This window comes from Sciurus vulgaris (assembly GCF_902686455.1).
Source record: "Sciurus vulgaris genome assembly, chromosome: 17".
In the NCBI taxonomy this organism is placed as follows: domain Eukaryota; kingdom Metazoa; phylum Chordata; class Mammalia; order Rodentia; family Sciuridae; genus Sciurus; species Sciurus vulgaris.
Genome location: NC_136478.1, coordinates 60,177,387 through 60,204,580, shown reverse-complemented (window position 1 = coordinate 60,204,580; position 27,194 = coordinate 60,177,387). Strand labels below are relative to the sequence as shown.

At 44.0% G+C, this 27,194-nt stretch overlaps 2 protein-coding genes and 1 long non-coding RNA gene across 18 annotated transcripts in view; 1 reads left to right on the top strand and 2 right to left on the bottom strand.

Annotated features, from left to right (window-relative positions):
- ODAD1 (outer dynein arm docking complex subunit 1) overlaps positions 1-20,586 on the top strand; it is a 46,455-nt gene extending 25,869 nt beyond the window's left edge. For 9 of the 16 annotated variants that reach the window (XM_079119420.1, XM_079119418.1, XM_079119432.1 and 6 more), the window contains 2 exons: positions 8,990-9,223; positions 9,424-10,099. The gene's annotated coding sequence lies outside the window, so the exon portion shown is untranslated. Of the gene's footprint in view, positions 1-1,914; positions 2,038-8,989; positions 9,224-9,423; positions 10,107-19,011 lie in introns of those variants that run through there. The other 7 variants (XM_079119421.1, XM_079119422.1, XM_079119427.1 and 4 more) reach the window with 6 other exon arrangements.
- The window catches only part of LOC306648945, a 440,075-nt gene that overhangs the window by 62,825 nt on the left and 350,056 nt on the right, over positions 1-27,194 (bottom strand). The gene's annotated exons all lie outside the window — the stretch shown is intronic.
- On the bottom strand, positions 98-5,876 carry ZNF114 (zinc finger protein 114). Its single transcript, XM_079119441.1, has one exon. It carries the CDS (start codon positions 2,760-2,762, stop codon positions 1,923-1,925), a length of 840 nt encoding a protein of 279 aa, XP_078975567.1. The 5' UTR covers positions 2,763-5,876; the 3' UTR covers positions 98-1,922.

The following is a 27,194-nucleotide window of genomic DNA, read 5'->3' as shown; positions in this document are numbered from 1 at the left end:
CCCAAACACCAAAGGCTGAACTTGGCAGAACTTTGGAATTCTCTTTCCTCTTGCCCTTTCTCCTCCTTCCCCTTTTCTTTCTTTTTTCCTTCAGACTGCAAACCACCCATGGTCTGGTATTATTCAATGAGTCTTGATAGGTTTGCATCACCCCAATCCAGTTTTAAAGTGTCTCCATTGCTAACTTCCTTATTGCCAGCTCGCAGTCAATTCCGACCCACCTCCCGCTCCAGGCCACCACTAATCCACTTTCAGTCTCTCCAGATTTGCTTCCTCTGCAAATACCATATAAATGGAATCAGACAATCCTGCTGTGTCTAAAATAATTTTGCATCGAACGTATGTGAATCACAGAATCCAGAAAGTCACTCAGTCCAAGAATGACTTTTGCATTTTGTCGTGAGGCCTGTGCAAGAGTGGTTTCAGCAGCTGTTTTTATAAATTCTGCAGTGAAGGAAAGAATCTCTTTGAAATTAGTCTAAGAAGTAACCTACAGAGCAGTGAAAAATGTAAGAACATGTTCTATCTGTCACCTACCTGGCTGAATCTTTCTCTGAAAGAAGAGATACAAAGAAATATTCAATGGATACCATCATATGTATTATAAAAAGAACCAAAATTAAGAAGTAGGACACTGGGATTTATACTAGACATAAAAGTAAAGTTGAGCAGGTACCTTGTGTGGTATCTGGCCCCAGGGTGATTTAGTTTGGTATGTGTGAGGGGGATACTGGTGTAGTATGAGAGTAAGATGAGGAGGTGGTTGGCTTGTGTATGGATTGGGTGCTCCTGTGTAGACGGCATAAAAAACATGTTACTATGCAAACAGAAAGAAGAGACAGAGCTGGGGGCCATGGTGCATGCCTACAATCCCAGCAACTCAGGAGGCCGAGGCAGGAGGATCACAAGTTCAAGGTCAGCCTCAGCAACTTAGAGAAACCCTGACTCAAAATAAAAGTAAAAAAAAGGCTAGGGGTATAGCCACCTCTGGCTACAAAGGGGTACGCCACCTCTGCATTCAATCTCCAGTACCACAAAAAAAAAAAAAAAAAAAAAAAGCAAAACAAAAATAAAAACAAAACCAAAACCCAAAATCAAACAAACAAACAAAAAAATCAAAACCAAAACAAAAAATCCCCTCCATTCTTGGGGGTGGAGTATTTGATTAGTGTATTTTTATTTACAGAATATGAGTTTCATAAATTCACATATGCAAATAATGCAGTTTGATCACAGAGCAAAATAACGCACGTTGATCACAGCTGGATGCAGTGGCATACTCCAGTAATCCCCACGACTGCAGAGGCTGAGGCAGGACTGCAAGTTCAAGGTCAGCCTCAGCAATTTAGTGAGACCCTGTCTCAAAATAAAACAAGATAAAATTTAAAAAGGTCTGGGATGTAGCTCAGTGGCAGAGCAGCCTTGGATTCAGTTCCCAGTACCACCCCTGCCCACACAATTGGAGGAGGAACACAGTAGAGGCAGATGGAATTTGCTATGGCCTGAATGTGTCCCCCCAGACTCGAGTGTTGGAGACTCAATCCCTAATGCCACGGTGTTGAGGGGTGGGGCCTTTAAGAGGTGATTGGGCACAAGGCTTCTGCCTTCACGATTGGATTAATGTGGTCATCTTGGGGGTGGAGTCATCTATGAGTGCATTTTTATTTACAGAATATAGGTTTCATTAAGGTATATTCATATATGCAAATAACACACTTTGATCATATCCCCCAGCTTGTGGTGCTGTTGGGAGGTGGTGGAGCTTCTGGGAGGAGCTTAATTTTCACTCAAGAGTTCTGGAAAGATGTCCCCCTGCAGGTTAACTCGATGAGCTTCCTTCTAGTATATCCTCCTTTTGTGCTTAGGACAGCGAGACCCTTGATGAAGCTGACCCCACTCTCCTTCCATCCACAGGAAGCCTGTCATCTGTGAGTCTTCAGATGCCTCCGGAGTCCTGAAGACTTAGCAAAGGCTTTCCCACATTCCTCACACGCATGGGGTCTCTCGGTAGTATGTGTCCTGATGTGCGCAGTCAGTTTTGAGGACTTTGGGAAAGCTTTCCCGCATTCCTGACATGCGTAGTTCTTGCTCACAATGTGCTTGGTCAGATGCTTGTTGAGATGCAGGGAGTACCTGAAGGCTTTCCCACACTGCTCGCATTCGAAGGGCTGCTCGCCCGTGTGAATGTCCATGTGTCTCCTGAGAAAGGACTGGTAGACAAAGGCTCGGCCGCACTGGCGGCACCTGTAGCTTTTCACTCCAGTATTAGTTCTCTTGCGTGGACCGGAAGGGTGAGCGTGGGCAGAGGTTTTCCCACCTGGATTCTTAGCCTCTGTCTCCATGCGGTAGGACCCTACCTGCAAAGCAAAGACTGGATTGTGACCAAAGGTGCTTCCACACTGATCAGAAGCAAACATTCTCCCTGTGCTGGGAGTTCTGGGTGCCTTGGGTGATCCGTCTCCACCAAAGGCTTTTCCAGGTAGATTCCATGGCTGAATGGCCACTCCTGTGCCAATTTTATCATGTACACGGTGCACGTAGCTCTGAGCGCCGATCCATGGGTGTGATTTCTGCTCTGTGCATGTTCTCATTTGCGGGACTGACTGCACATTCTGCCAGCAGACTCCGTCACAGCCATTGTTTTCAGGTATTTCTTGACTGTTTAAGATGGGATAATACGTCACGCTATTCCAGGAACATGGCGGGCTGTATTTGCTTGTGGACTCTCTCTGTGAAGGCACAAGCCTCGAGCTGTCCCTCATGTCATGACACCCACAGGACACAACTGGAGATGCGCCTTTCTCATAGGCAACTGCGGTTTTGCTCCCGTTTTGTTCCCCTGGCTTCTGTGGCTCCTCCGTGCTGTGGCTTTTCTGGTCATCTAACGGGGAAGGCCACCACGTGTCACCAGTGAGACATCTGGTGACTTCTTGAAATGTGCCTCTAGCAAGAACATCCTGTTGAGAGGTTTTACATTGAGTCACCCAATCTGAAATAAAGTGGCACAAGGATTAAATTCTTACTTCTAATTGAAGGTGGGTGAGAGAGAGAGAACGGCCATACCTGTGTGGATTTCTTTACAATGATGAAAAGATGGGAAAGGGAAGAACCCAAGACTAAGTGAGCTTAGTGCCTTAGAATGACCCTTTTCCTGTGCTCCATTTATACCCACTTATGGTTCCCACACAGGCTTGTTCATCATGAAAGGCATAAAAATGTCGTGCAACTGACAGACTTCCAGATTCTTGGGGAAACTCAATGTCTGCTACTTGGGGGGCAGTGGCTGTGTCTGTCATTTAACAACCCAGTTCCCATATCTCACACACCTCTCAGAACGTAGGAGGTACTAAACCAGCACTGGTCCCATTGTTGACTAAATACAGGTGGGGCATCCTTGGCTGTGGACGCTGTGTTCTCTCGCATCGTGTCATCAAAGAACTTCCTCTTAGAGGGGTCCACTTGTCCTTGGTGAAATTCACAGCCACATCCATGAAGGTCACCATGTCCTAAAACGACATTCCCATTTTGGCTTGGTGGGGCCCTGTTATAGTTGAATTGTGCCTCCCCACCCAAATACATGTTGGTCCTGACCCTTAGGACCTTTAAAGGTGACCTGATTTGGAAGTTAGGTCTTTGTAGATGTCAGGAGTTAGGATGAGGTCATAATGGAGTAGGGTTGGCCCTATCCAATGGGAAGAAAGAGAAAATCTGGACACAGATACACAGAGGGCAGGACACCATGTGACAGTGACGACAGAGATTGGAGGGATGAGTGGGTCTATGGTCAAGAGTGCCAAGGACGGCTGGCAACCACCAGAAGCTAGGCAAGAGACTGACCGTCAGGGCCTCAGAAGGAACCACCTGCTGCCGTTTTGATTTTGGACTTCTGTTGCCACCCGCAGCAACAATCCCGCGGTAATTTATCAGAGGTGGACTGGAACTGAACTACTTCTATTATCTTTATCTGGGCTACTTCCTTGCTTGCTTGTTTGTTTACTAGTTTACAGAGGAAGAGAGGCTTTGCTTACTTTTAGTTTTAGAGGAAGAGAGGCTTTGAGAGGAAGAAAGACTTTGCCTAATTTTAGAGGTGCTACTCTTTCAGAGAGGCTACACTTATCAAAGGTCTACTGCTTCTTAAAGGTGGGTCACTTCTTGGAGGTGTAGGGTGCGGTGTGCGGCATATAACCTGCGTCCTGCAACCTGTGACCCCTGTGTTCTGCTATCTTCATTCTGCGATCTGCAACCTAGAGTTGTCTGCTTAGTCCTGCGTTCCGCGATCTGTGATCTAGAGGTGTGGCTTTAGTCCCGCGTTCTGCGAACTGCAACCTTCATTCTGCGATCTCCTCCCAGGTGAAGAGAATGTCTTATATACCCTAAGGCAGCCAATCATCTTAGGATTAAGTAGCATGGTTAGAGCATGCGCCACAGTACCAATCAAGAAAAAATGAGGAACATCTGTTGACCACTAGCACAAAGGAGACATTAACTAATTAGGCAAAAGTAGATCACGCCCTGTTAACACTAATTATGCGCCACCTCTTGGCTCAACGCCAGCTGCCATCCTAGGGCTACCCAAACATGTCTCTGCAGACTTCCTACCTCCAGAACTGTAAGAGAATACATTTCTGTCGTTTCACGTCCCTGGTGTGAGGCACTCTGCTGCAGCCCCAGGACGTCTCTGAAGGATCTCCCACAGCACTCTCATAGGGAGAGTGGCTTATGGCAAAGGAGCACCTCCTTTCATTCAGGAGGTTCATTCAAGGTGGTTCTCCATCACTGAAGGCTCTGCCATCATACCCTCTCCCCTCTGTCCACATTCACTCCCAAGATGACCACAAGATGGCTTGTGGCTTCAGCTGCACCAGGGCTGTGCTTCTGCTTCCCTTGTCTGTCCTCATTCCCTAAATCCTTGCTTCCGGAGTCACAGCTTCAGGGATGTCCCACTCCACGGGTAGACTGTGTGCTCTGTATTAGTCTACCAGGGCCCCATAACAAGACACCACAGACAGGGAGGTTTCTGTAATAGACATGGATCGTCTCACAGTTCTGGAGGCCAGAAGTCCAGGTTCGAGGTGCTGGCAGGCTTGATTTCTCCTGGGGCCCCTCTCCTCGTCTTTCAGAGGACCACCTTCTCTTGGTGTCCTCACGAGGTCTTTCCCCTGTGCTCACACTTCCCTGGTGTCTCCTTATCATGGACTGGGGCCCTACCCTTATGACCTCATCTGACTTTATCACTTCTTTAAAGGACTTGTGTCCTGATACAGTCACACTGGGGACTGGGGCTTCACTATGGATTTTAGGGTCACACAATTCAGTTTACAGCCCCTGTTTATTCCCTGTCACTCCCAGATCCACCTCAGTCTTGGGGGCTGCCTTTGCTGGAAAGCCAGGCTTGATTCGGAACTGAGTAACACCCACAGCGAGACCCTGGTTCTAAAGACAATGCTCTGTGACCTCATCTGACCCACAGGCCCCGGATAAGGAGTAGAAAGGATCTGTCATTTGGCAGGGGGTCCCAGCAGAATCCCCTGTGTATTGTCTCTCCTCAACCAGAGGTGCAGGGCCTGGGCACACGTGGGGCATGGGCCCTGCCTGGCCCCATGTGCTCTGACCACTCCCAGCCTTAGGCAGAGGTACCCTCAGTCACTGGGAACCACTCTGCCCTTTGGTGGGCCTTTGCAGGCACAGTGTCACTAACACGGGAGCCAGTCCTAGCTTTTCTGTGTCCCTTGAAGGAGGCAGGCAAGGAGAGTTTGGGAGAAGAAAGGAGCCATGAAGATTCAGGCTCCCCACACTTCCTAAACATTAATCTGAGCAAGCAATCACATTCCTGTGGGAATGTGCACACACATGAATTCTGTTCAACTTTTTTTTTTTTTTTTGGGTACTGGGGATTGAACCCAGGGGTGCTTAACCTCTGAGCCACATTCCCAGCCCTTTTTTGTATTTTATTTAGAGACATGGTCTCCCTGAGTTGCTTAGCACCTCACTAAGTTGCTGAGGTTGGCTTTGAACTCTTGATCCTTCTACCTCAGCCTCCCGAGCGGCTGGGATTACAGTTGTGCACCACTGTACCCGGCCACTTTTTTCTTTTTTTGTTACTGGGATTGAACCAAGGAACACTTTGTCACTGAGCTATTTTTTTTTTTTTAATTTTATTTAATTTTGAGACAGGGCCTCACTAAGTCATCAAGGCTGGCCTTGAACTTGCCATCCTCCTGCCTTAGCCTCCTGAGTCACTGGGATTACAGGCATGTGCCACCACACCTGGCCTACATTAACTTTTTGAGGAATTATCAAACTCTGTGCTGTGGTCTGAAGGTTTACAGCAGCTACAGTTTGGATCTGGAATGTCCCTCTGAAGGCTTGTGAGTCCAAGGCTTGGTCCCCAGGTGGAGCTGTTGGGAGGTGGTGGAAACCCTCAAGAACTGGGGTTTAGTTGAAAGTCTTCTGGTCACTGGAGACAACCTTTTAGGGGGGTGTTGGAACCACAGTCTCCTCTTTCTCCATTCCCAGCCACAGGGTGAATGGCTTTGCTCTGCCCATGCTCCTGATGTGATTTTCTGCCAAGGCCCAAAGCATCAGGACAGAGATCTCCAAGACTGTGAGCCAAATAAACCTTTTCTTTTGTAAATTGATTTATCTCAGCTATTTGTTACAGTGAAGAACTGACCACCATGCCGAACTGACCACCACAATGTTCACGTCTGTCCCTCTTAAAATTCATGTTGAAATCCTAATCTCAGGTGATGGAATTAGGAGGTGGGGCCTCTGGGTGGTGATAGGGTCCTGAGTGTGGAGCCCTTATGCACGGGATTAGCAGTCCCTTGAGAGGGGCCTGAGAGAGGCCAGACCCCCTTCTTCCCCTGCGGGGACACTGTGAGAAAGCACCTATCTGGAGGCTGGAGGCCCAGGTGCTTTGTGATCAGGATGGAAAGGAAAGCGGTTCCTCCCACACAGCACCTGGGCCTCCAGCCTCTGGAACCGTGAGGAGCAAATCTGTCACAAGCCACTCGGCCTATGCTATTTCCTTACGGCAGCCCAGAGCAGCCCAGTTTCTTTCTCCCTAAACCAGAAAAGAAGGCTGTGAGTTTGTTGCTATGGAGAACATGATGAAAAGTCTCATTTTACAGAAAAGGAATCCCACGTCCAGAGAGGTGGTCCAAACGGACCGTGGTAACCCAGGCTTCCTCCTTTCCGAGTCCCCTGACTCTAACTTGCACATAGGCACAGGTGGGACCCGGGACCCATGGGGCCCGGTGGGCTGTGTCAGGCCTACCCCGCGCAGGAGCCTGCCATTCAGTCTCAGGTGAAATCGGCAGTTGTGGGGTCAGGACGGTCCTCCAGGACGTCTGCCAATGGCTGCTGGTCCTCGGTCCCCAGGGTTCAGCAGTAACTGGCACTCTGCATTCCTCGAATGAATCGTCAGCAATACCCATCAGCAGAAAAGCACGAGGATCAGTTTCCACATGGCAAGCAATTTAGAGCTGTAAAGAGCTGTTTTCTTGCACAGTAAAGGATTAGCCTGGTGAGTCTGGCTTGTTTGCCCTCTGCATATTAATTTGAAGGAAAATTAGGTACAATACCAAACTTATATATGCTGCTCTCCCTTGATCCTGTATTTGTCTTTTGTGGGGAGATAGTCCAAAAATCCCTGGCTAAAATACCAAATGATATATGGATTTTTGGAGATTATTTATCGCTGCAAATGACTGAAAAATCACCTCTAAATAACCAATAATGGGAAGTGCTTAAAAATGATAAGTCTGCATTATGAAGAACTATAAGTCATAGACAAGAATGAGTAAAATCTTCCTCATATTGATATAAAGTAAGATCATGTGGTTTCCAGGTTTTATTTCATATTTTAAGTAAAAAGAAAAAGATGTGTACAGTGGTGTATGCCTGTCATCCCAGCAACTTGGGAGGCTGAGGCAGGAGGATTGCAATTTCAAAGCCAGCCTCAGCAACTTAGTGAGGTGCTAAGCAACTCAGGGAGACCCTGTCTCAAGATTTGAAAAAAAAAGTGGGGGGTGGGCTGGGGACATGGCCCAGTGGTTAAGTATCTCTGGGTTCAATTTTTAGTACAAAAAAAAAAAAAAAAAAAAAAAAAAAAAAAAAAGGCAGAGAACATGTATTATAAACCAGGAACTGGGTGGAGCAGAAGCATAGAGACCTTCTCTAAGTATCGCCTCATTCTATAGGTTTTAATTGGGAACCATGTGAAGTTCCATAGTCAATAATAAAGTCAGACCTAAAATTGAGAAACTGAAATGATAGAGGGTCTATCATAGGTTGGCAGTTTAACCACTTGGAATAAAAAGTTAATATGAATGACTCTAAAACCTTAGTGTGTAATTTCTACTTTAAAAAAAAAAAGAAAGAAGAATAAAAAAAAGCACACTTTGTAGTGGCTTTATTGCTAGTGGTAATATTAGGCATTTTTAAACTAATATTTTATGCATATTGCAGGATCAAAGAAAGACACTTAATATTAAGGAAGCACCATTTTTAGCATAAGGAGAAAAAAGATTCAAATGTAAAATGAAAAGAGCTGAGAACACTCAGCTTCAGAATTCCAGCGTGAATGAAAACACACAGAGGGGCAGAGATGGATATTTCAGATGTACATCTGGGTTATCATGCAGTGCCAGATGGCAGGGAAGTCACTGTGCGGAGGCTACCCAAGCCAGCTGGAAGAGTCTCCTGCCGGCCCAGGCACAAAGTGAATCCCTGTAATTGCTAGAAAAGCACTGAAGACGAACTCACGGTACCCAACGAGAGAGAGCCCAAGGGGGAACAGCACGTGGTTACTCAAGAGCAAGAATTAAGCCTTTATTTTGCTTTTCTGATAGGAAAAGGAATAGTCCTTATCAGTGACAGCTGCACAGGCCTGGGGTTGTAGCGGAAGAGCGGCTCTGGGTTCAATTCCCCGTACCGTGGAGAGGAGGGGAAAGTATCAGGTGGTATCTGGTCCTCTCTCCCACAGAAACCCAGCAGAAATCGCTGAGCAACATCAGCAGCACCTGCACAGAAACCAGCAGCCTCTGCAGCTGTCGAGCGATGCTCCGGGAAGGACACGGCGTCTCAGGTGTTTGCAGATCGCTGCAGATGTTCATCTCATCCGGTGCTGAGGTCTCTACCCTGCACCGACGCCAGGGAGTGATCTCTCAAACCCGCTGGCTGGCGTGCGCTACCCTACAGGGACCCTACGCTCCAGCCGGTCAGTGCTGGTAGCAAAGGGAGGCGGGATCAAGATGAGGAGACCTGGACACTTCAGAACTCCAGGAGAAACGTCCTGCAATGTGTTTGCACCTGCCGAAAGAAATCTCCCTCGTGAGAGATATTTTTGGGAGAAATTGTTGACATTTGAACTCTGATCATGCATTAGTGTTATAAATTATTTATTTTTCTTTTTTTCAGGCACGATGTTGATATCGTGGAGACTTCGATTTCTAGAGATGTAATATTTTTGGTATGTAGAAAATTCTGTATTGTGGGATTTGTTTCCACATTTCGTATTCTGTTTTGTATTTTCAAACATACATACAAGCATATAATGTCTACGTACAAAGTTGGATGATAACAAGGATTGGCATAGATTAAATATATCTTCATTAACAATTAACTTTATAGGATGTATGTTACATTTAATTTTATATGTAAAACTTATTTGGATGTAAAATGGTACAATCACTTCATGATTTTTTTTTTTTTTTTTTGGTGCTGGGATGGAACCCAGGGCCTGGCACTTGATAGGCAAGTGCTCTAACACCAAGCTACGTCCCCAGCCCAAGTTTCTTCATATATAGAAAATTTTAATATCCCCACACCTATTACCCAGCAATTCTACTCTGAGGTCTATATTGTGGAATTGCCCTTTACAAATTTAGCCAGCATAGGGATCCCCTGGGATCTTTTCAAATGCAGTCTGATCTCCTAGGTCTGGGAGGAGCCTCTCAGCTGCGAATTCTGACAAGTTCCAGGCTGATGCCCACTTTGCTGGACTGCAGAATATGCTGATGCAATTTTTTTTTTTGTGGTTTCCGCAGAACTCATTTAATCAGAACTTCAAAGGGCTCTAGAAACCTGCATTTCTTAAACAAACCTTTGATTAAAAGTGTGCTTTGGAAAAAAAAAAAAAAGTATGCTTTGGAGAAGCAATGTTAACCTTTATTTTGCATCAGATTACATACTACAATAAAATTAAAAGTCATAAAAGATTTTTTAAATACAAAGTATTAATAGATACTTAAATATAATCTGTTTTGGAAAAATGAAATAAAATGAAATCATCTTGTACTGAAAGCTTGGTCCTTGTCCCTGATGCTATTTCAAAATGAGGACATGGTTTTGAGAAAAAGGAAAAAAGTTTTATTGCTTTGCTAGCAAAGGAGAAACACAGGGGACTCCTATCCCAGAGGCTGTGGTTCTCCCATTCACAGGAACAGGAGCTTTTAAAGAGGCGATTCCAAGGCCCCATTCCACATGCTCTCTGTTGGAGTGTGATTCACTTGTTAATTAGGGTGACAGTCATTTCTGAGATCTTTTGGTATCATCCCTAAAGTCTGGATGACATCCTTCCTGTGGCAGGTGTGTGCTCAAGGACAGATAAATGTGCCTAAAATGGGGAAGAAAGGTAATCCTGTTTCCCCTGAGATTAGGGGGTTGGGGATGATTAGAGATGAACAGGGAGAGAGGAAGAGAAAAAAAAAATGTCCATTTTATTTATTTTAAATTTGTTTTAAATTTTTTTATTTTTTACAGACTGCATTTTGATTCATTGTACACAAATGTGTACATCATTTCATTTTTATGGTTGTAACATGTTCATTTTAAAAATAAGTTGCAAGGATGATAGAATGAGACGGGCATGATAACCCTATGTTCATGTGTGATCACACTACTGGGGTGACTCTGCACCATGTAGAGCCTGAGGAAGGAGAAGCTGTGCTCTGTTTGTGTACAATGTGTCAAAAGGCATTCCATTGTCATGTGTAACCAATTAGGACAAATTAAAAAAAATAAGTTGCAGTGGCAAAGCAGCAAGGATATTACAAAACAGGAATTTCAAAGAGTATGCAGTCCAATAGAAGATAGATGATTACTAACTACAGATGTTAAATTTATTTTTTCCTGATTTTGTGATGGTTTTGTTATTTTTCAGCTTTTTAAAAAAGCCGTAATTATTTGACTTCTTTCCTCAATCTAAATATTCACTTTCACCGGGTTTGGAAGCACATACCTGTAATCCCAGTGACTCAGGAGGCTGAGGCAGGGGGGACTGCAAGTTCAAGGTCAGCCTCAGCAACCTAGTGAGATCTTGGCTCAAATTAAAAAATAAAAATGAACTGCAGATGTAGCTCTCAGTAGAGCACCCCTGGATCTAATTTCCAGTATAAAACACACACACACACACACACACACACACGCACGCACGCACGCACGCACACACACATACACACACACACAAATTAACTTTCATTCAAAAATTATTAATCTATATTTTAAGATTTTAGGAACAAAAGCCAGTGTCAGACTTTGCAAATGGCATAGCCACAGCTACAAAGCTGACTGGATAAGTTCTTCTCTGCATCAGCATGATGGATGAGATGAAGGCTCCCCTAACGCCAGACCTTTTTGCATCCTGAGAACAAGCTCCATTTTATCAGGAAGCATTATGCATTTGATGGGTTGTCAAATTCTACCAGTACTATTTTAGTGCCTTAGTCTCACCGCAGGTACTGCGTGGGCGAGGAAAAGGGTTCCTGTCAGAGGGATGGGCTGGCTGTGAAATAATTGCTAAGAAATTTATCTATCGTCAAGAAAGACAGGGACAATTATCTTTTGAATCAGGGGCATGACCAATTGAGCCGTCCATAAGGGACTGACTGTAACAAAATGGAGGAGTCCAGTTTTCTTTATTTACAGATCAAAGGGGGCGCTGGTAGGATCTTCTTCCATGAGAAACAGAATGGGGTGGGGCTAAACAAACCATTTTGCTCTAGCGGGTCATCCCAGCCAGGCCTACAAATTCCGGCGGTGAACCCCTACACGCAAACCACATACTCCAGGCGATCTGGAACAATGTCTCATAATTGTCAGTTCCTGAGAGCCAGATATCCAAGCCTGGTTTTATTTGCAGGTCATGGCTGGTGCCCCACACCTTAGCTTCCATACTTCAAAGTGTGCTTGCCCTGTGGGGTTATTGTCTGTGCCATGTGTAGAATTGATGAACACTCAGTTCTATTCATTTTGTTTTAAGTGGTATTGGGGGTGGAACCTAGGGCCGTGCACCTGCCAAGCCAGTGCTCTGAGCCTCGCCCCCAGCCCATTCACATCTCCTTTATAATGTGGCTTCCCTCCTACTGTCCCGCCCCCCCCCCCCCATGCTGTGGCATGTGCTTAGTAGAGTTGAGACTGTTGCATCTTTAGAGGAGAGGCAGACACAGTATGTGTTGGTGCTTTTCTTGCTTGGGAAGTTTTCACAATTTTATGTATGTATGTATTTTTGGTACCAGGTGAAAGCACCCAGAAACCACTCCAGAGGAGGGAACTCATGCAAGAGATTTTATTAAGTGGACACAGAGAGAGAGAGAGAGAGAGAGAGAGAGAGAGAGAGAGAGAGAGAGAGTGAAAGTGAGGAGGAGAGAGGAGAGAATGGTGGGGGAGCTATTCTTAAATAGTGGAATTTTGCGGGCTAGTAACAATGAACCAGTGGCTGGTGAGGAGGTTCTCAGGCTAACCCTCTGGGCCAATTACTGGCTAGGAAGTTCGAGGGCTAATAATCTGGGTTGTAAAGTGGTGTGGGGGAGGGAGAATAATGGGGGCAGCAAAATAGCAGATCTGATGCCAATATTCTTCCCATTTTGTGTTTTTAAATACCGGGGGTGGGACAATGGTCTTTCTTCTGTAGCTTCTCCCTGCTGGGTAGGGGTGAAAAGTCTCATTCCTGTAAAAAGGATTAGGAAGGGCTTAGGTGGGAGCAGAGTTTTTGGAGTTGGAGATGTCAATAGTGAATCGCAAGTCTTGACTTTGGGTGTCAGGGGCTGGTAGTCTTGAAGGAGAAGTGGTTGATTGGTTGGTGAACTTGTGTGTGTCTACTAGCTCCAGAACTTGTATCTGATCTTGTAGGAACTTCTGTAGGCGATTTATCAGGCATGGTCCTGTTTAGAAAGATCTGTAGATGTTAAAATGACCAAAACTTTCTGACTCTGGCAGTTTCTCTTGATGGTTATCAGGCACTACTGCCTAAGAATCTCTTTTGTAGCCTCCAATCTTACTTATTCTTGGGGCTAACACAAGTGCAGGTCTTAAGTTATGTTTAACTATTGTTTCTTCTTTTAAATGCTCAGGAATGGCTATTTTTTTTTATTGTTAACAAATGGGATACATGTTGTTTCTCTGTTATGTTTTGGTTTTAACTGTTTTGCTAGGCGTTCAAGTTCAAGCTGGTCAAATTGACCTTGTTCTTATCTGTTGTTAAGGGTCAGCTGAGTTCCCACAGGGGCTGTTTATGGAGAACTTGAGAGCAGCTTCTTAGCTCCTTTAGTGCATTTTCTAGGTAGGGTCTCCTTGATGAGGTGGCTTCCTTTGGAAACACCAGGGATGTTTCCCTTTTTCAATGACCCTCTTCTGTAGCAGGCACACTAATTGGCTTTTCATTCTCTAGTGATCTCCTTAATCTCCCTGATTGGAAGGTTATGTGGCCCAGAGTTGCAAAGCTCCTTAGAGAAACTCTCCCATTCCCTGGGTGTAGGCTGACTCAGAGGGCAAGAGCCAAATACTGGTTTTCTTGACCTCTGTATTTCTCAATCTCTTAAGTTTGATCTTAAACATCCAGCAAGCCAGTCTCACCAGTCATAAAATAAGAGTACTGGGCTTTAACTTTAATATTTATGATTTTACAGTTATTTACCCCCTTTTATTTAATTGGGGTCTATATTATCTTATCTGTCCTATAGGTAATGGCTTATTATCTCAAATTAATTTAGGTCATTTGTTCTTGAAGCAGTACTTCTGCAAACCATTAATCAGGAACAGTTATAGAGTTTACAAGGAAAATACAAAATGGAATTAACAACAGAAAATATTTGGTTTGTGTAACAGCTATCTTGAATTTGGCTGACCTATACATTATGTCCCCTGTTTGAGATCACAGTAATTTTACAACAAAAAACCATCTTTTGAATATAACTTTAAATAAGCTGAAGTCTGGCTTATTTTGGAGCCGTTCTGACATGCAGCAGGGTGGGAGGCTGAGCCTTATCTCAGGTAAGGCAGGGCTCTTCACAAATCTTAGGTAAAGTGTTCTAGTTCTGAAGTTAATCTTTGCCTCTTTCTTGTCATTTTAAAAAGTTTACATGTATTGTTTCCTGAGTCTTTGTGAATGTTACACATTGTAACATTATATCTAAAACATGAATCAAAGAAAGGCTGAGATAGCTTTTAACCTTCCTTTTGTGTGGCAAAGTGGCGAAATACTTTCATGTTTCAGGATATTAATCTTTAAACAAATCAGGCTCTAACAGGTCCTGTTATAGAACATTAAATGATATAAATAAATCCCCAATACTATTTTTATTGACACAAAGAGGGGTGAGAGCAAAGAGAAGAGAAGATTCGAACACAGGGAATCTCTACCTGCTTGCTGCTGCGGTGACAGAAGTTGTATAAGTACCATTCTTTGGCTAAGAGAAGTCTAACTTACATTGGGGTCAGACTGTGTTGCAATGGAAAATGAGCCTGTGAGGTTTGAGATCTGGAATCAAATGCAGAGGCTAAATGTTTTTGAGGAGACAGCCAAGGGGGTGGGGGTTGCAGGGAATTTTAGATTGGGCAGAGCCCATGGCTAAGAGTTCTCAGGAGCCCAGAGAAGGGAGACAGGAGAGGAAGGGGTGTTCCCGAAACCTCTGTGATTTCCCACGTAGGAGTAGAGGGTCATCAGTGAGGGTCATCACTGTCCCTGACAGGTCTGTGGCCAAAGCCAAGGGAGAGACCCTGAGCCAGCACTGGGGTTTTTGGAGAGAGAGGGAGAGAGAGAGAGAGAGGGAGAGAGAGAGAGAGAGAGTATGAGAATATGAGCGAGAGCATGAGTTCAGGGCCACCACAGAAGAGCTCTGAGGGTCACTGCCAGTAGAGGGAGTGCTGTCCAGAGTTGAGTTCTGTGGTGGGCGAGGAGGTCGGCAACAGCAAGAGGCAGAAACGCCCTATGGTGGATATTGTCCAGGGAGGAGGGGGCACGGTCAAGGTGGCTGGGATCGCCATGAGGGGAGAGCCAGCAGGCAATGACCATGGGTCCCATCCTGAGTTTCACCACAGAAAGACTTTCCTACCCAGAAACATTTCCCTCTCCTTTCTACTAAACATATCTCCGTACCTAGAGCCTTTTATTTTTCTTTCCTATATGTTGACCCCTTTTTGTTCACATTCTGAAACAACTCATGAGATTTCTGAATTTAGATAAATTACTCCATTTAAAAAAAAAAAACAGGGTATCAGACAAGTGTATTGAATGGTATCTGCTCTTTCCTGTTGAAGAAAAGTCCTTGAAACAATTGATATCAGACATTTTATATATATCAACATTTTATTTAATTTGACCTCCTAGAGACTTGTGAGGTAAGTAATTTCAAGGACATTTTACTTTCATTTGTTGACCCAATTTAATTTGAACCTTTAAAATTACATGAATTAAGGTATCTGGACCCATTTTTTAAATTTACATTTTATGAGCATTTGTTATTTATGTAAATTTTGTTATCATGTACATACATAAATAGCACAACATTAGACAACACAATATACACATAACTCAAAAGCAAAGGCCGTGTAGCCTTTTATAGGTGAATCTCCATTGCAATGTAACAGATGTTCAAAAATAACTCTAGAGTTGAATAAAAATAGAACTGATCAAAAAACCATTAACCCAGGCATGTAGGATCAAAATTGTGAACTTGAAAAATATAGCATTTAAGAAAAACAAAACAAGAGTCCTAGAAGAAAAAATGATAATGGTCATTAATTTTAGCATGAGAGAGTGAGAAAGAGAAAGGCAAGGAGAAGGGGTGAGGGGGAGGGAGGGGGAGGGAGGAGGGTGGGAGGGGGAGGGAGAGATTGAGAGAAAAAGAGAGAGAAAGAGAGAAAGAGAGGGAGTTCTATGTTGCGGACCAGGAGAAATTTAAAATGGACTTTTTTCAGTCTCAGGTTGGTCCCTGGCTGAGCCTGCTGCAGTCCACATTCCAATGCAGGCTTCAGCAAGGGTAGGCAGGGGAATTGACTAAGGCTTTTTCACCCTTTTCCTGTTTGTTAATTAATTCAGGCTTGGATGCAGAAAATCGTGAAACATTATCTCCCACCACTTTGGAGGAATGGGGCTGCTATATCATACTCCTTACTGTGACATGGCACTGGCCGTTGGGCTGGTTAGGGCTACTCCCTCCACACCAGCCACTTCCCATTGGGGGCTAGAATATGTGTGCAGGTCCTCATGGCAAGAGGGCTGGGTGGGCTGGGCAGGGGAACAGAAGAAGAAACAGAACAGGGCAAAGGAGATGGAGGAGCAGGAGCCAGAGGGGCGTCTGCCACAGGGGTCTGGTATGGGGGGGTTTGTTAGCTGAGTGAAAGTCAGAGGAGGAGGGATTAGGAGGGGGAGAAGAAGCCAAAAGGAGGTGTTTGGGTTTTCATGAAGAGCAAAGATCAGGTTTAGTGTGCAAGAAAGAGAAAGCTTGAAGGTCCGTCCTTTCCGTCTGCCTGCTCACTCACAGAAGTTGTATGCCATTATGTGGCCATTTTGGATCGATTATCTAAAGGATAAGTTTTGGTGAATTTTAGACTGGGGGGACAGGTAAAGGGGCGTAAGATTGTCTAGTAGGCACCCCTGGGGTGAATCTGCTGGAATGGAGGACCCACATCCCATGGTGGAGACTGATACAGCCGAGTCAGTGTCCAGGGTGTCCCGAGGTCACTAGTTGGCTGGAGATGAGAAGGCAGCATGGTGATGGGTTGTCACCCGGCCATCAGTGTGTGCCGGGCAAAAGCCAAGAGAATTGAGGACCTGATATCAGGATTTTTGAGAGCGAGCTTGAAGAAGAGACTCAACCCTGAGAGAGAATCTCTTCCATAAAGATCATGGACCCACCCATCAGATAAGGTCAACTAAAGGGACCAGCCATAACTACAAAAGTTGTGGCTGGAGGAACTCCGACCCCTCAATTGCCTCGAGGGTGCCAGATGATCAACAGTCATGTCTCAGGTCAGCAGAGGAGTGGTTAAGACAACCTAGGGGAAAACTCACCAATCTGAAGCCAGTGTCTGGGTGTGGAGGAGAGCGTCTGGGTGAATGGAAGGTGGGACCAGCGTCTCAGGGTCCAGGACAGATGGGATTCCACCTGCCTGATGGTGGAAGAAGAGCCCATCCGAGTCACAACAGCAATGAAAGCACCCAGAAACTACTCTGGACGTGGGAACTCACACAAGAGTTTATTAAGTGGACAGACAGAGTGTCTCTGTGCAGGGCGAGAGAGAGAGAGAGAGAGTGCATGCGCTCGAGAGTGAGGAGGGGAGAGAGAGTGAAAGCAAGGAGAGAGAGAGAGAGAGAGAAAGGGCATGCACAAGAGTGAGGGAGAGTAAAAGCAAGGAGGGGAGAGAGAGAAAATGGCAGGGGAGCTATTCTTAAGTAGTGGAATTTTGCAGGCTAATAACAATGGACCAATGGCTGGGGTGCTTAATCACTGAGCAACATCCCCAGTCCTTTTTAATTATTTTTAAAAAAATTTTTGAGACAGGGTCTCACCAAGTTGCTTAGGGCCTCCTATGTTGCTGAGGCTGGTTTGAACTTTTGATCCTCCTGCCTCAGCCTCCTGAGCTGCTGGGATTACAGGTGTGTGCTACCATGTCCAGTCATAATTTTTAAAAAGAGTTGTAAAGACTTTAAAATGTATATATGCATATGTATAAAATTATATCCATCACAGCATTTAAAAGGCACTCTCTAGGAGATGATTAAATATTTTAAGCTATGTCCACATGATACTATGTTGGGGGGCGGGCAACCAAGCAAAAGCAATGGGGGTGGCTGACCATTTTTTAAGTAGTTAATATGGGGAAAATAACACCCATGATTCAATGGGAAGTCATAATAGCAAGCTGCAAAGCGTCTCATGACATCATTTAAATGAAATAAAGGGGAAATAGGAGCCTTCGGAAGATATGCAAGAATTTATAAAAATACTTACCTCCGGGTGGTCAGGATTCCAGAACAGAGTAAATTAAAGCAGGAATGGAGGAAGGACTTAAGATTTGTCTCAATCATTTCAAAGTTGTTTTGAATAACTTGGTCTGTTACCTATTCAAGTAAAATACCCCATGAAATGCTGTTTACAAATGAAGTTTACTCCTTGAGTTTAACTTTTTACTTTATGTCATATTTTCCAGTTAAAATAGTGAATGGAGATAAACTAGAATAGATAGTAAAATGCCCAGGCAGTCAGAATAGTGGGCCCCATTCACCACCCCTGGAGGCTGACCTGCAGACATGTTTATGAGCACCGTCAAGCCTGTTTCAAATGTAGAAGGCCTTGGGGCTCACCTGTGGGAACACCTCCAGCCAGCTCCTTTGTCCTAGAGGTGGAAAAGAGAAGGCAAGGGGGACACAGAGGGAAGTTACAGGGAGGAGGATGGAACCCGGGTGGCAGCCAGGACACCAGTTTGAACAGCGATTTTGCAGAGTTTGCTCCATGCCCTGCCCAGAGCCAACTCTCAGCTCAAGCTGGAACACCAGGATGGTTTTTTCTGCTCTCAGGCCCCCTCCTGCATGGCGGGAGTTCTGTCTCTTTCCACTTAAACAAATCCTGCTCTGTTTTCTCTTCCCTTCCATGATTGTCTGTGGATTTTATTCTTCAAAATTTGCAAGACAAGAACCCAGAGGAAATTGACAAAATTGCTATTGAAAACTCTGGTTTCAATAGCAATTTCTTCTATTTGAGAGTTCTAACAACCTTTATGTTTCAGATTTCACCAGGAGCACAACAGTTGGAAGTCAGTTTAAACTGTATCCCCACATCATTCTAACCACAGCAAGGAGTGTCCTTCATCCTTTGGGGCTGCATTCAAGAGCCCCAGTGAGTGCCTAAAACTGTGGATAGTACCAAACCCCATGCATACTATGTTTTTTCCCTATACACATGCACCTACGATGTTTAATTAATGAATTAACAACAGTAAGAGATGGACAACAAGAAAACCTGTGAGAAGATATATCAATTATAATAACGAGGGCTGGGTTGTGGCTCAGTGGTAGAGCACATGCCTAGCATGTGTGAGACACTGGGTTTGATTCTTAGCACCACATAAAAAGAAAGGTCCATGACAACAAAAATGTTTAAAAATTATATGTCATAATAAAAGGGATTTAAAGCTTATGAATTATTTCTTGAATCTTCCATTTAATGTTGGACTCCAATGAACCCCTGTGAACTGAAATTGAGGGAAGCAAATCACAGACAAAGGGAGGCCTATTGTATACTGTGTGTTTGGTATTAGCAATGAGCAGTGAAGGTCATGAATGTTCTTTAAATTACTTTAGGGTCTTCTTTAAACTATTTTCAGAGACAAGAAAGCAAAGGTGGTAGTTAATTTGTAGAAGCAAAGGAGCTAATGGGAAGATATGTCAAAAGAAAATGATTAATGGGACAAACTCTTGATGGTTTGTTTAAGTCAGCTGTTTCACTGCTGCTAGATGATCTGACCAGCACAATTATAGAGGAAGGAAGGTTTATTTGAGGGCTCAGGGTTTCAGAGGTCTTAGTCCACAGAAGGCTGGGTCCATTCCTCAGGGCTTGAGTTGAGGCAGAACATCATGGCTGAAGGGTGTGGCAGAGGGAAGCAGCTCACATCATGAGGTGGTGGTGGGGAGAAGGGGAGAGGGGGAGAGAGACTCCACTCTTCAGATACAAAATATATACCTTAAAGCCACTCCCCAATTCCCACCTCCTCCAGCCATACCTTACCACTTCAATTAATCCCACCAGGGATTATTTACTGGTTTAGGACTCTTCCAACCCAATCATTTCTCCTCTGAACCCCCCTGCATTGTCTCTCATGTGAGATTTTGGGGGACACCTCACATCCAAACCATAACATGGTCCAATGACATTGATGTGAAACTAGGGAATATGGCTATAGGTGTCTCCATTTGTCCAGGAAAGATGATTCCTTTAGTAGCACAGGTGCATTAAGGTAGCTGCTGACCAGTTACTGACCCCAGTGCCCACATTAGCATGGGAAAGACTTGTAGATGAATCCCTCCTCCAAATAGGATGGCCACCATGACAGTTCCGGAGAGGACCAACTAAGGTCAAAAACACCAAAACCTGACATGAAGAAGGAAGTGAACAACTGATTGGCAGAGCACAGAAGGTGGTCCCCAGCTCTCCTGGTAAACATCAAAGAGTAATATATTTGGAGACAGCATTGTCTTCTTTATTATTCTCTGCTCAGAGACGGCCACTCTCTTGAGTGCTCTCTGCTTAAGCCTCACTTTGCTTTTACTTTACTTTCACCTATAATAAAATTCTCTTGCATGGCTTTTTGTGTCTGACTTTAAATTTTATTTTGTTGGAGCACAACTGAGGTTTGGGGTTTCAGCTCCCTGTTTTTCTGTGACATGTGGATCAAAAAACTTTCCATGGGGTTCTGAGATCTCCTTGTATTCACCACCCTGGAGTCCACATTAACTTGGTTCTTCATGAAATAAAAAGAAATGTGATGGTTAAATGAGTATAAAACTATTAAATGCTGGGGCAAACCAGAGGTATCACTGCTTTGTGCAATGGTGTGAAAACCTTCCTATCCCCGACTGAGCACCATCCCCAGCCCTTTTTATATTTTATTTTGAGACAGGTTCTCACCAAGTTGCTGAGGCTAACCTTGAACTCGCAATCCTCCTGCCTCAGCCTCCCCAGTTGCTGGGATTACAGTGTGTACCACCAGTGCACTGTGACAGTGCCTGGGCCTTCTGAGATACTGAGGTAGCATGAAGGACCCCCTTCAAAGATTGATTCTTGGGATCAAGTCAGAAAAATTTCAGGCATGTCACCCAGAGTAAAAGGCACAAGTTTATTAGAAGAGACAGGAAAGGGGAAAGGGGGACATGGTCCTTGCATAGAGGAGAGGGATGGCACACTTCTCCTGCCCTCCAGTCTTATTGGGGATCCCAGGGAAGTTTCCAGAGAGTCCCACCCAGGTCTGCCTCTTGACTTTTGATTGACAGCGAGGACATCAGACTTTTAAGTCCCCGCTGCCATGACAACTCTGGGTCGCTTTGGCCCACACTGCAGATTTTATGGCTGGGGGAATTATGCGTATTTCCCTGAGTTCTGGGATCTGGTCACTGGTAGGGTTTATAAAAGTCCCTACCTTCAGAATAACTTGTTTTCTTATCTACATTTCAGCCCTGCATTTCTCCTGCAGAAAACAGGGTTTGTTGAGGAATGTTAACATATCCTGTCACATAAGCCAGGGAGGGCGGCAGGGAAGTTGCTTTTCAAAAGTGAAAGCATGTGGGGGTAGGCACAGGGGGCAGTTTATAGAATTAGTCCCTTAACCTCATGTTCCCATGGCTTAGTCTGTCAGCACCACATGGATCTTGACCTTGGAGTTCCCAAGGTTGGGAGGGATAGTAACCCCATTTCAGCTGTGAGCCTATTTAATCTAAGAAGACAGAGGAACCTATGATCGCATATCTTCCCCCTGAGTTCTACTCTTCCCCCACTTCTCCAATAACTCCATTTCTGCCTTCAGCAGGTTCCTCCTCACAATTAACCAGTATAACTGGGGCTGCGTTTTTGTTCCCTGGTGATCCCAGGCACATTAGCTTGGAACAATAGGATAAAAAAAAAGAAAAGAAAAGAAACATCATTATGGGTTGGCTCAGGTGAGCAAGTGGAGGCCGGGGCTGGCTTTCACCTGACAGTCCTGGAGGAAACTGAAAACCATACACACCTGGCCAAAGAAAGACAGCCACTTTTGCCCTGAGTTTCCAGTGAACTGGATCTCACCTGAGTCCCGTTAGAGATAAAAACTGCACCTTGTTAGGGTCATGGGGTTTGATCCTGACAACTCCGCTTACGACTTGTCCTTTATATTAACTTCCTTTACTGAGGTCTCAGTTCACAGGAAGAAAGCAACTCAAACCCCAAGCCCTTTCCCTAGAAAGAGACCGGTGGGTACTTCTAGGAGTGGCAGTACCAGGTTTTTCAGTGTGCCCTAATCACAGAAGGCCCTGACACTTTAATGCAAGCAAATAATACAGTCCCTGCCGAATGTCCAGTGTCGCTGCCTGCAGGAGAGTCTTCGGGGATGCAGGGTGCCCGGAGTCGGCCAGGCGCCTGGTGCATTTCGGCTTGAGCATTTAGGTCACATGCTGTCTTCCCCCTTTACCTGAGTGAAGGTGAGTGTCAGGCCACTTGCAATTCCCCTCAGTGCTTGACAAGGATTCCGCTGAGTAATAAAGGTGTTTGCAAAGTCTCATCGTACTGGGAATTTGGTTGTGGACTTTCCTTCCTTGCTTGCTTAATATGTGTAGGTTTACTATTAATATTTTATGTGTTTTCCCTGAAAACAAGGGTCTTAACAGAACCAGGGTTAAAACATAAAAACCAGACTTCTAATGGAACAGTGATTTCAGATTTAGTCATTTGTAATGAGACTTTGAGTAACCAAGAATGTTATGAGAAAATACAAAAATAGATTCTAACTGCTGATCCCCTGTTGACTACTCTCAGATGACCTGAAGTATGTAGGCAAATAACTCCAACCCCATCAGGAATATTAACAGGAACAGAAGAAATAAAGAAAATAGAGTTCCTACAGTTAAAACACCTTATGACAATGCTTATTTAATTAATGGAAAGCCATGACATCCTTACAGAGGGATGCCTCTTAAGCCCCTGGATTTAGACCCTCCTTTATCTCCCACGGGATATTTAGATGTAAAATGAGGACATGTTATAATCTGGTTTGAAAGTATACATACAAGAGTGCAAGATATTCAATTTCTTAAGATTAGGATTTACTAACTGCTGTAAATATTATTGGCCACCTATCCCCCGGAGAAAAAGTTCCTCAATGTTAAGTTCACACAGTAGAAGATGATGTCATATTATTGCTAGCTTAAACTGTCTAGCACTTATTAACCACAGCAGTAGATACACAACTGACATTCACTCAACCCTGCTGAACTTGCTTTAACCTTTATGATTAGTTAAGCAATATTAATATGACTTATTGTTTAGTTATAGGTTATCACGAGTAAGCAATTGCTAAAAATTACTAAAATTGCCTGGTCTAGTAATGATTATACAAGATATTTTTGTTATTTTTTCCTTGTGATCTTTTTCTGTTCTGGAAAAACATGTGTAACTGTCAACCTTTTACTGTATAAAAAGCTGGTTGGGAAAAATGAAATTTAGAACTTAGCATCCATTCCTTGAGTTTGTGTTGCTTTGTTCTCCACCTCGCCAACGCCTCCTCCATCACCTGTGACCACTAGGACCCCTGCTAGGGCTGGACCCCAGCAGGTGAGTATCTGGCTTTCCCAGGTCCCAACCAGGTCCCGCTGTCGCGTGGACACGTGCAACACCTGGGTACACTTACCGTGTTATCTGCACTGGTTTTGAGATGTCTCCAAGAGTGGGCGCAGCCCAGCAGGGTTGCAGGGCTTTGCACAGACAGGAGGGATGGCGTGTAACGCTACTAAACAAAAACCAGCCTAAGGAGTCCCCCAGGAAGGACCCCCGCCAGAGATGCTTTCCGACCCCCTCCTCCAAATGGACCTTTTAGATCCAGAAAGAGGTGGGGAGGGTGGAGCCAAGCTGCTGGGACTGGAGCGGATCCAGGGTCTGACTCAGACTCCAGCAGATCCACATTTCATGCAGAACTTTCTCCCCACGCAACCCTGAGGCTTGAACGCTCCAGCAAATGCCCATGTCGGGCTTCAACCCAGCCCTGGCCTGCAACCCAGCCCTGGCCTGTGCATTCCCTCCGCTCTCTGCAAGGTTTGCAGCTGGTGGCTGAGCTGGCATAGCTGGTTCTGAATCTCCTAGCCACCTGGTGATCCTGTCCCATGGAAAAGTAGGGTTGTATTTTATTTATTTATTTATTTATTTATTTTTTATTTTATTGTAAACAAATGGGATACATGTTGCCTCTCTGTTTGTACATGGCGCAAAGGCATACCATTTGTGTAATCATAAATCCACATACAATAATGTTGTTTGATTCATTCTGTTATTTTTTCCCCTTTCCCCCACCCCTCCCACCCCTCTTTACCCTCTATACAGTACTTTCTTCCTCCATACTTGCCCCCCTCCCTAACCCTAACTCTAACCCTAACACTAACCCTTCCCTCCCCCCCATTATGTGTCATCCTCCACTTATTAGCGATATCATTCGTCCCTTGTCTTTTTGAGATTGGCTTATCTCACTTAGCATGATATTCTCCAATTTCATCCATTTGCCTGCAAATGCCATAATTTTGTCATTCTTTATGGCTGAGTAATATTCCATTGTATATATATACCACAGTTTCTTTATCCACTCGTCAATTGAAGGGCATCTAGGTTGGTTCCATAGTCTGGCTATTGTGAATTGAGCAGCTATGAACATTGATGTGGCTGTATCTCTGTAGTATGCTGATTTTAAGTCCTTTGGGTATAGGCCAAGGAGTGGGATAGCTGGGTCAAATGGAGGGTCCATTCCAAGTTTTCTAAGGAATCTCCACACTGCTTTCCAGAGTGGCTGCACTAATTTGCAGCCCCACCAGCAATGTATGAGTGTACCTTTCTCCCCACATCCTCGCCAACACCTGTTGCTTGTATTTTTGATAATCGCCATTCTAATTGGGGTGAGATGGAATCTTAGGGTGGTTTTGATTTGCATTTCTCTTATTACTAGAGATGTTGAACATTTTTTCATATGTTTATTGATTGCTTGTACATCTTCTTCTGTGAAGTGTTTGTTCATTTCCTTAGCCCATTTGTCGATTGGATTATTTGTATTCTTGGTGTAGAGTTTTTTGAGTTCTTTATAGATTCTGGAGATTAGTGCTCTATCTGAAGTATGATTGGCAAAGATATTCTCCCACTCTGTAGGCTCTTTCTTCACATTACTGATAGTTTCCTTTGCTGAGAGAAAGCTTTTTAGTTTGAATCTATCCCAGTTATTGATTCTTGCTTTTATTTCTTGTGCTATGGGAGTCCTGTTGAGGAAGTCTGGTCCTAGGCCGACATGTTGAAGATCGGGACCTACTTTTTCTTCTATAATCTGCAGGGTCTCTGGTCTGATTCCAAGGTCCTTAATCCATTTTGAGTTGAGTTTCGTGCATGGTGAGAGATATGGGTTTAGTTTCATTCTGTTGCATATGGATTTCCAATTCTCCCAGCACCATTTGTTGAAGAGGCTATCTTTTCTCCATTGCATATTTTTGGCACCTTTGTCTAGTATTAGAAAGTTGTATTTATTTGGGTTTGTGTCCGTGTCCTCTATTCTGTACCATTGATCTACCTGTCTATTTTGGTACCAGTACCATGCCGTCTTTGTTACTATTGCTTTGTAATAAAGTTGAAGTTCGGGTATTGCGATACCCCCTGCTTCATTTTTCCTGCGAAGGATTGCTTTAGCTATTCTGGGTTTCTTATTCTTCCAGATGAATTTCATGATTGCTTGCTCTATTTCTGTAAGGTACGTCATTGGGATTTTAATTGGGATTGCATTGAATCTGTATAGCACTTTTGGTAGTATGGCCATTTTGACAATATTAATTCTTCCTATCCAAGAACATGTGAGATCTTTCCATCTTCTAAGGTTTTCTTCGATTTCTTTCTTTAGTGTTCTGTAGTTCTCACTGTAGAGGTCTTTCACCTCTTTTGTGAGATTGATTCCCAAGTATTTTATTTTTTTCGATGCTATGGTGAATGGGGTAGTTTTCATAATTTCTCTTTCTGAGGATTCATCACTTATGTATAAAAATGCATTGGATTTATGAGCATTGATCTTGTAACCTGCCACTTTACTGAATTCACTTATGAGTTCTAACAGTTTTCTGGTGGAATTTCCTGGTTCCTCTAAGTATATAATCATATCATCCGCAAATAGGGATAGTTTGAGTTCTTCTTTTCCTATTCGTATTCCTTTAATTTCCTTGGTCTGTCTAATTGCTCTGGCTAGAGTCTCAAGAACGATATTGAATAGGAGTGGTGAAAGAGGGCATCCCTGTCTTGTTCCAGATTTTAGGGGGAATGCTTTCAGTTTTTCACCGTTTAGAATGATATTAGCCATGGGCTTAGCATAGATGGCCTTTACAATGTTAAGGAATGTTCCCACTATCCCTATTTTTTCTAGTGTTTTGAGCATGAAGGGGTGTTGTATTTTATCAAATGCTTTTTCTGCATCTATTGAAATAATCATGTGGTTCTTGACTTTAAGTCTATTGATATGGTGAATTACATTTATTGATTTCCGGATGTTGAACCAACCTTGCATCCCTGGGATAAAACCCACTTGATCATGGTGCACTATCTTTTTAATATATTTTTGTATGCGATTTGCTAAAATTTTATTGAGAATTTTTGCGTCAATGTTCATTAATGATATCGGTCTGAAATTTTCTTTCCTCGATTTATCTCTGTCTGGCTTGGGTATCAGGGTAATATTGGTTTCATAGAATGAGTTTGGGAGGGTTCCCTCCTCTTCTATTTCATGGAATACTTTGAGAAGTATTGGAATGAGCTCTTCTTTAAAGATTTTGTAGAACTCGGCTGAGAACCCGTCTGGTCCTGGACTTTTCTTTGTTGGTAGGCTTTTTTTTTTTTTTTTTTTTTTTATTGTAAACAAATGGGATACATGTTGTTTCTCTGTTTGTACATGGCGTAAAGGCATACCATTTGTGTAATCATAAATTTACATAGAGCAATGTTGTTTGATTCATTCTGTTATTTTTTTCCCTTCCCCTCACCCCTCCCACCCCTCTTTATCCTCTATACAGTAGTTCCTTCCTCCATACTTGCCCCCCTCCCTAACCCTAACTCTAACCCTTCCTTCCCCCCCATTATGTGTCAACCTCCACTTATTAGCGATATCATTCGTCCTTTGGCTTTTTGAGATTGGCTTATCTCACTTAGCATGATATTCTCCAA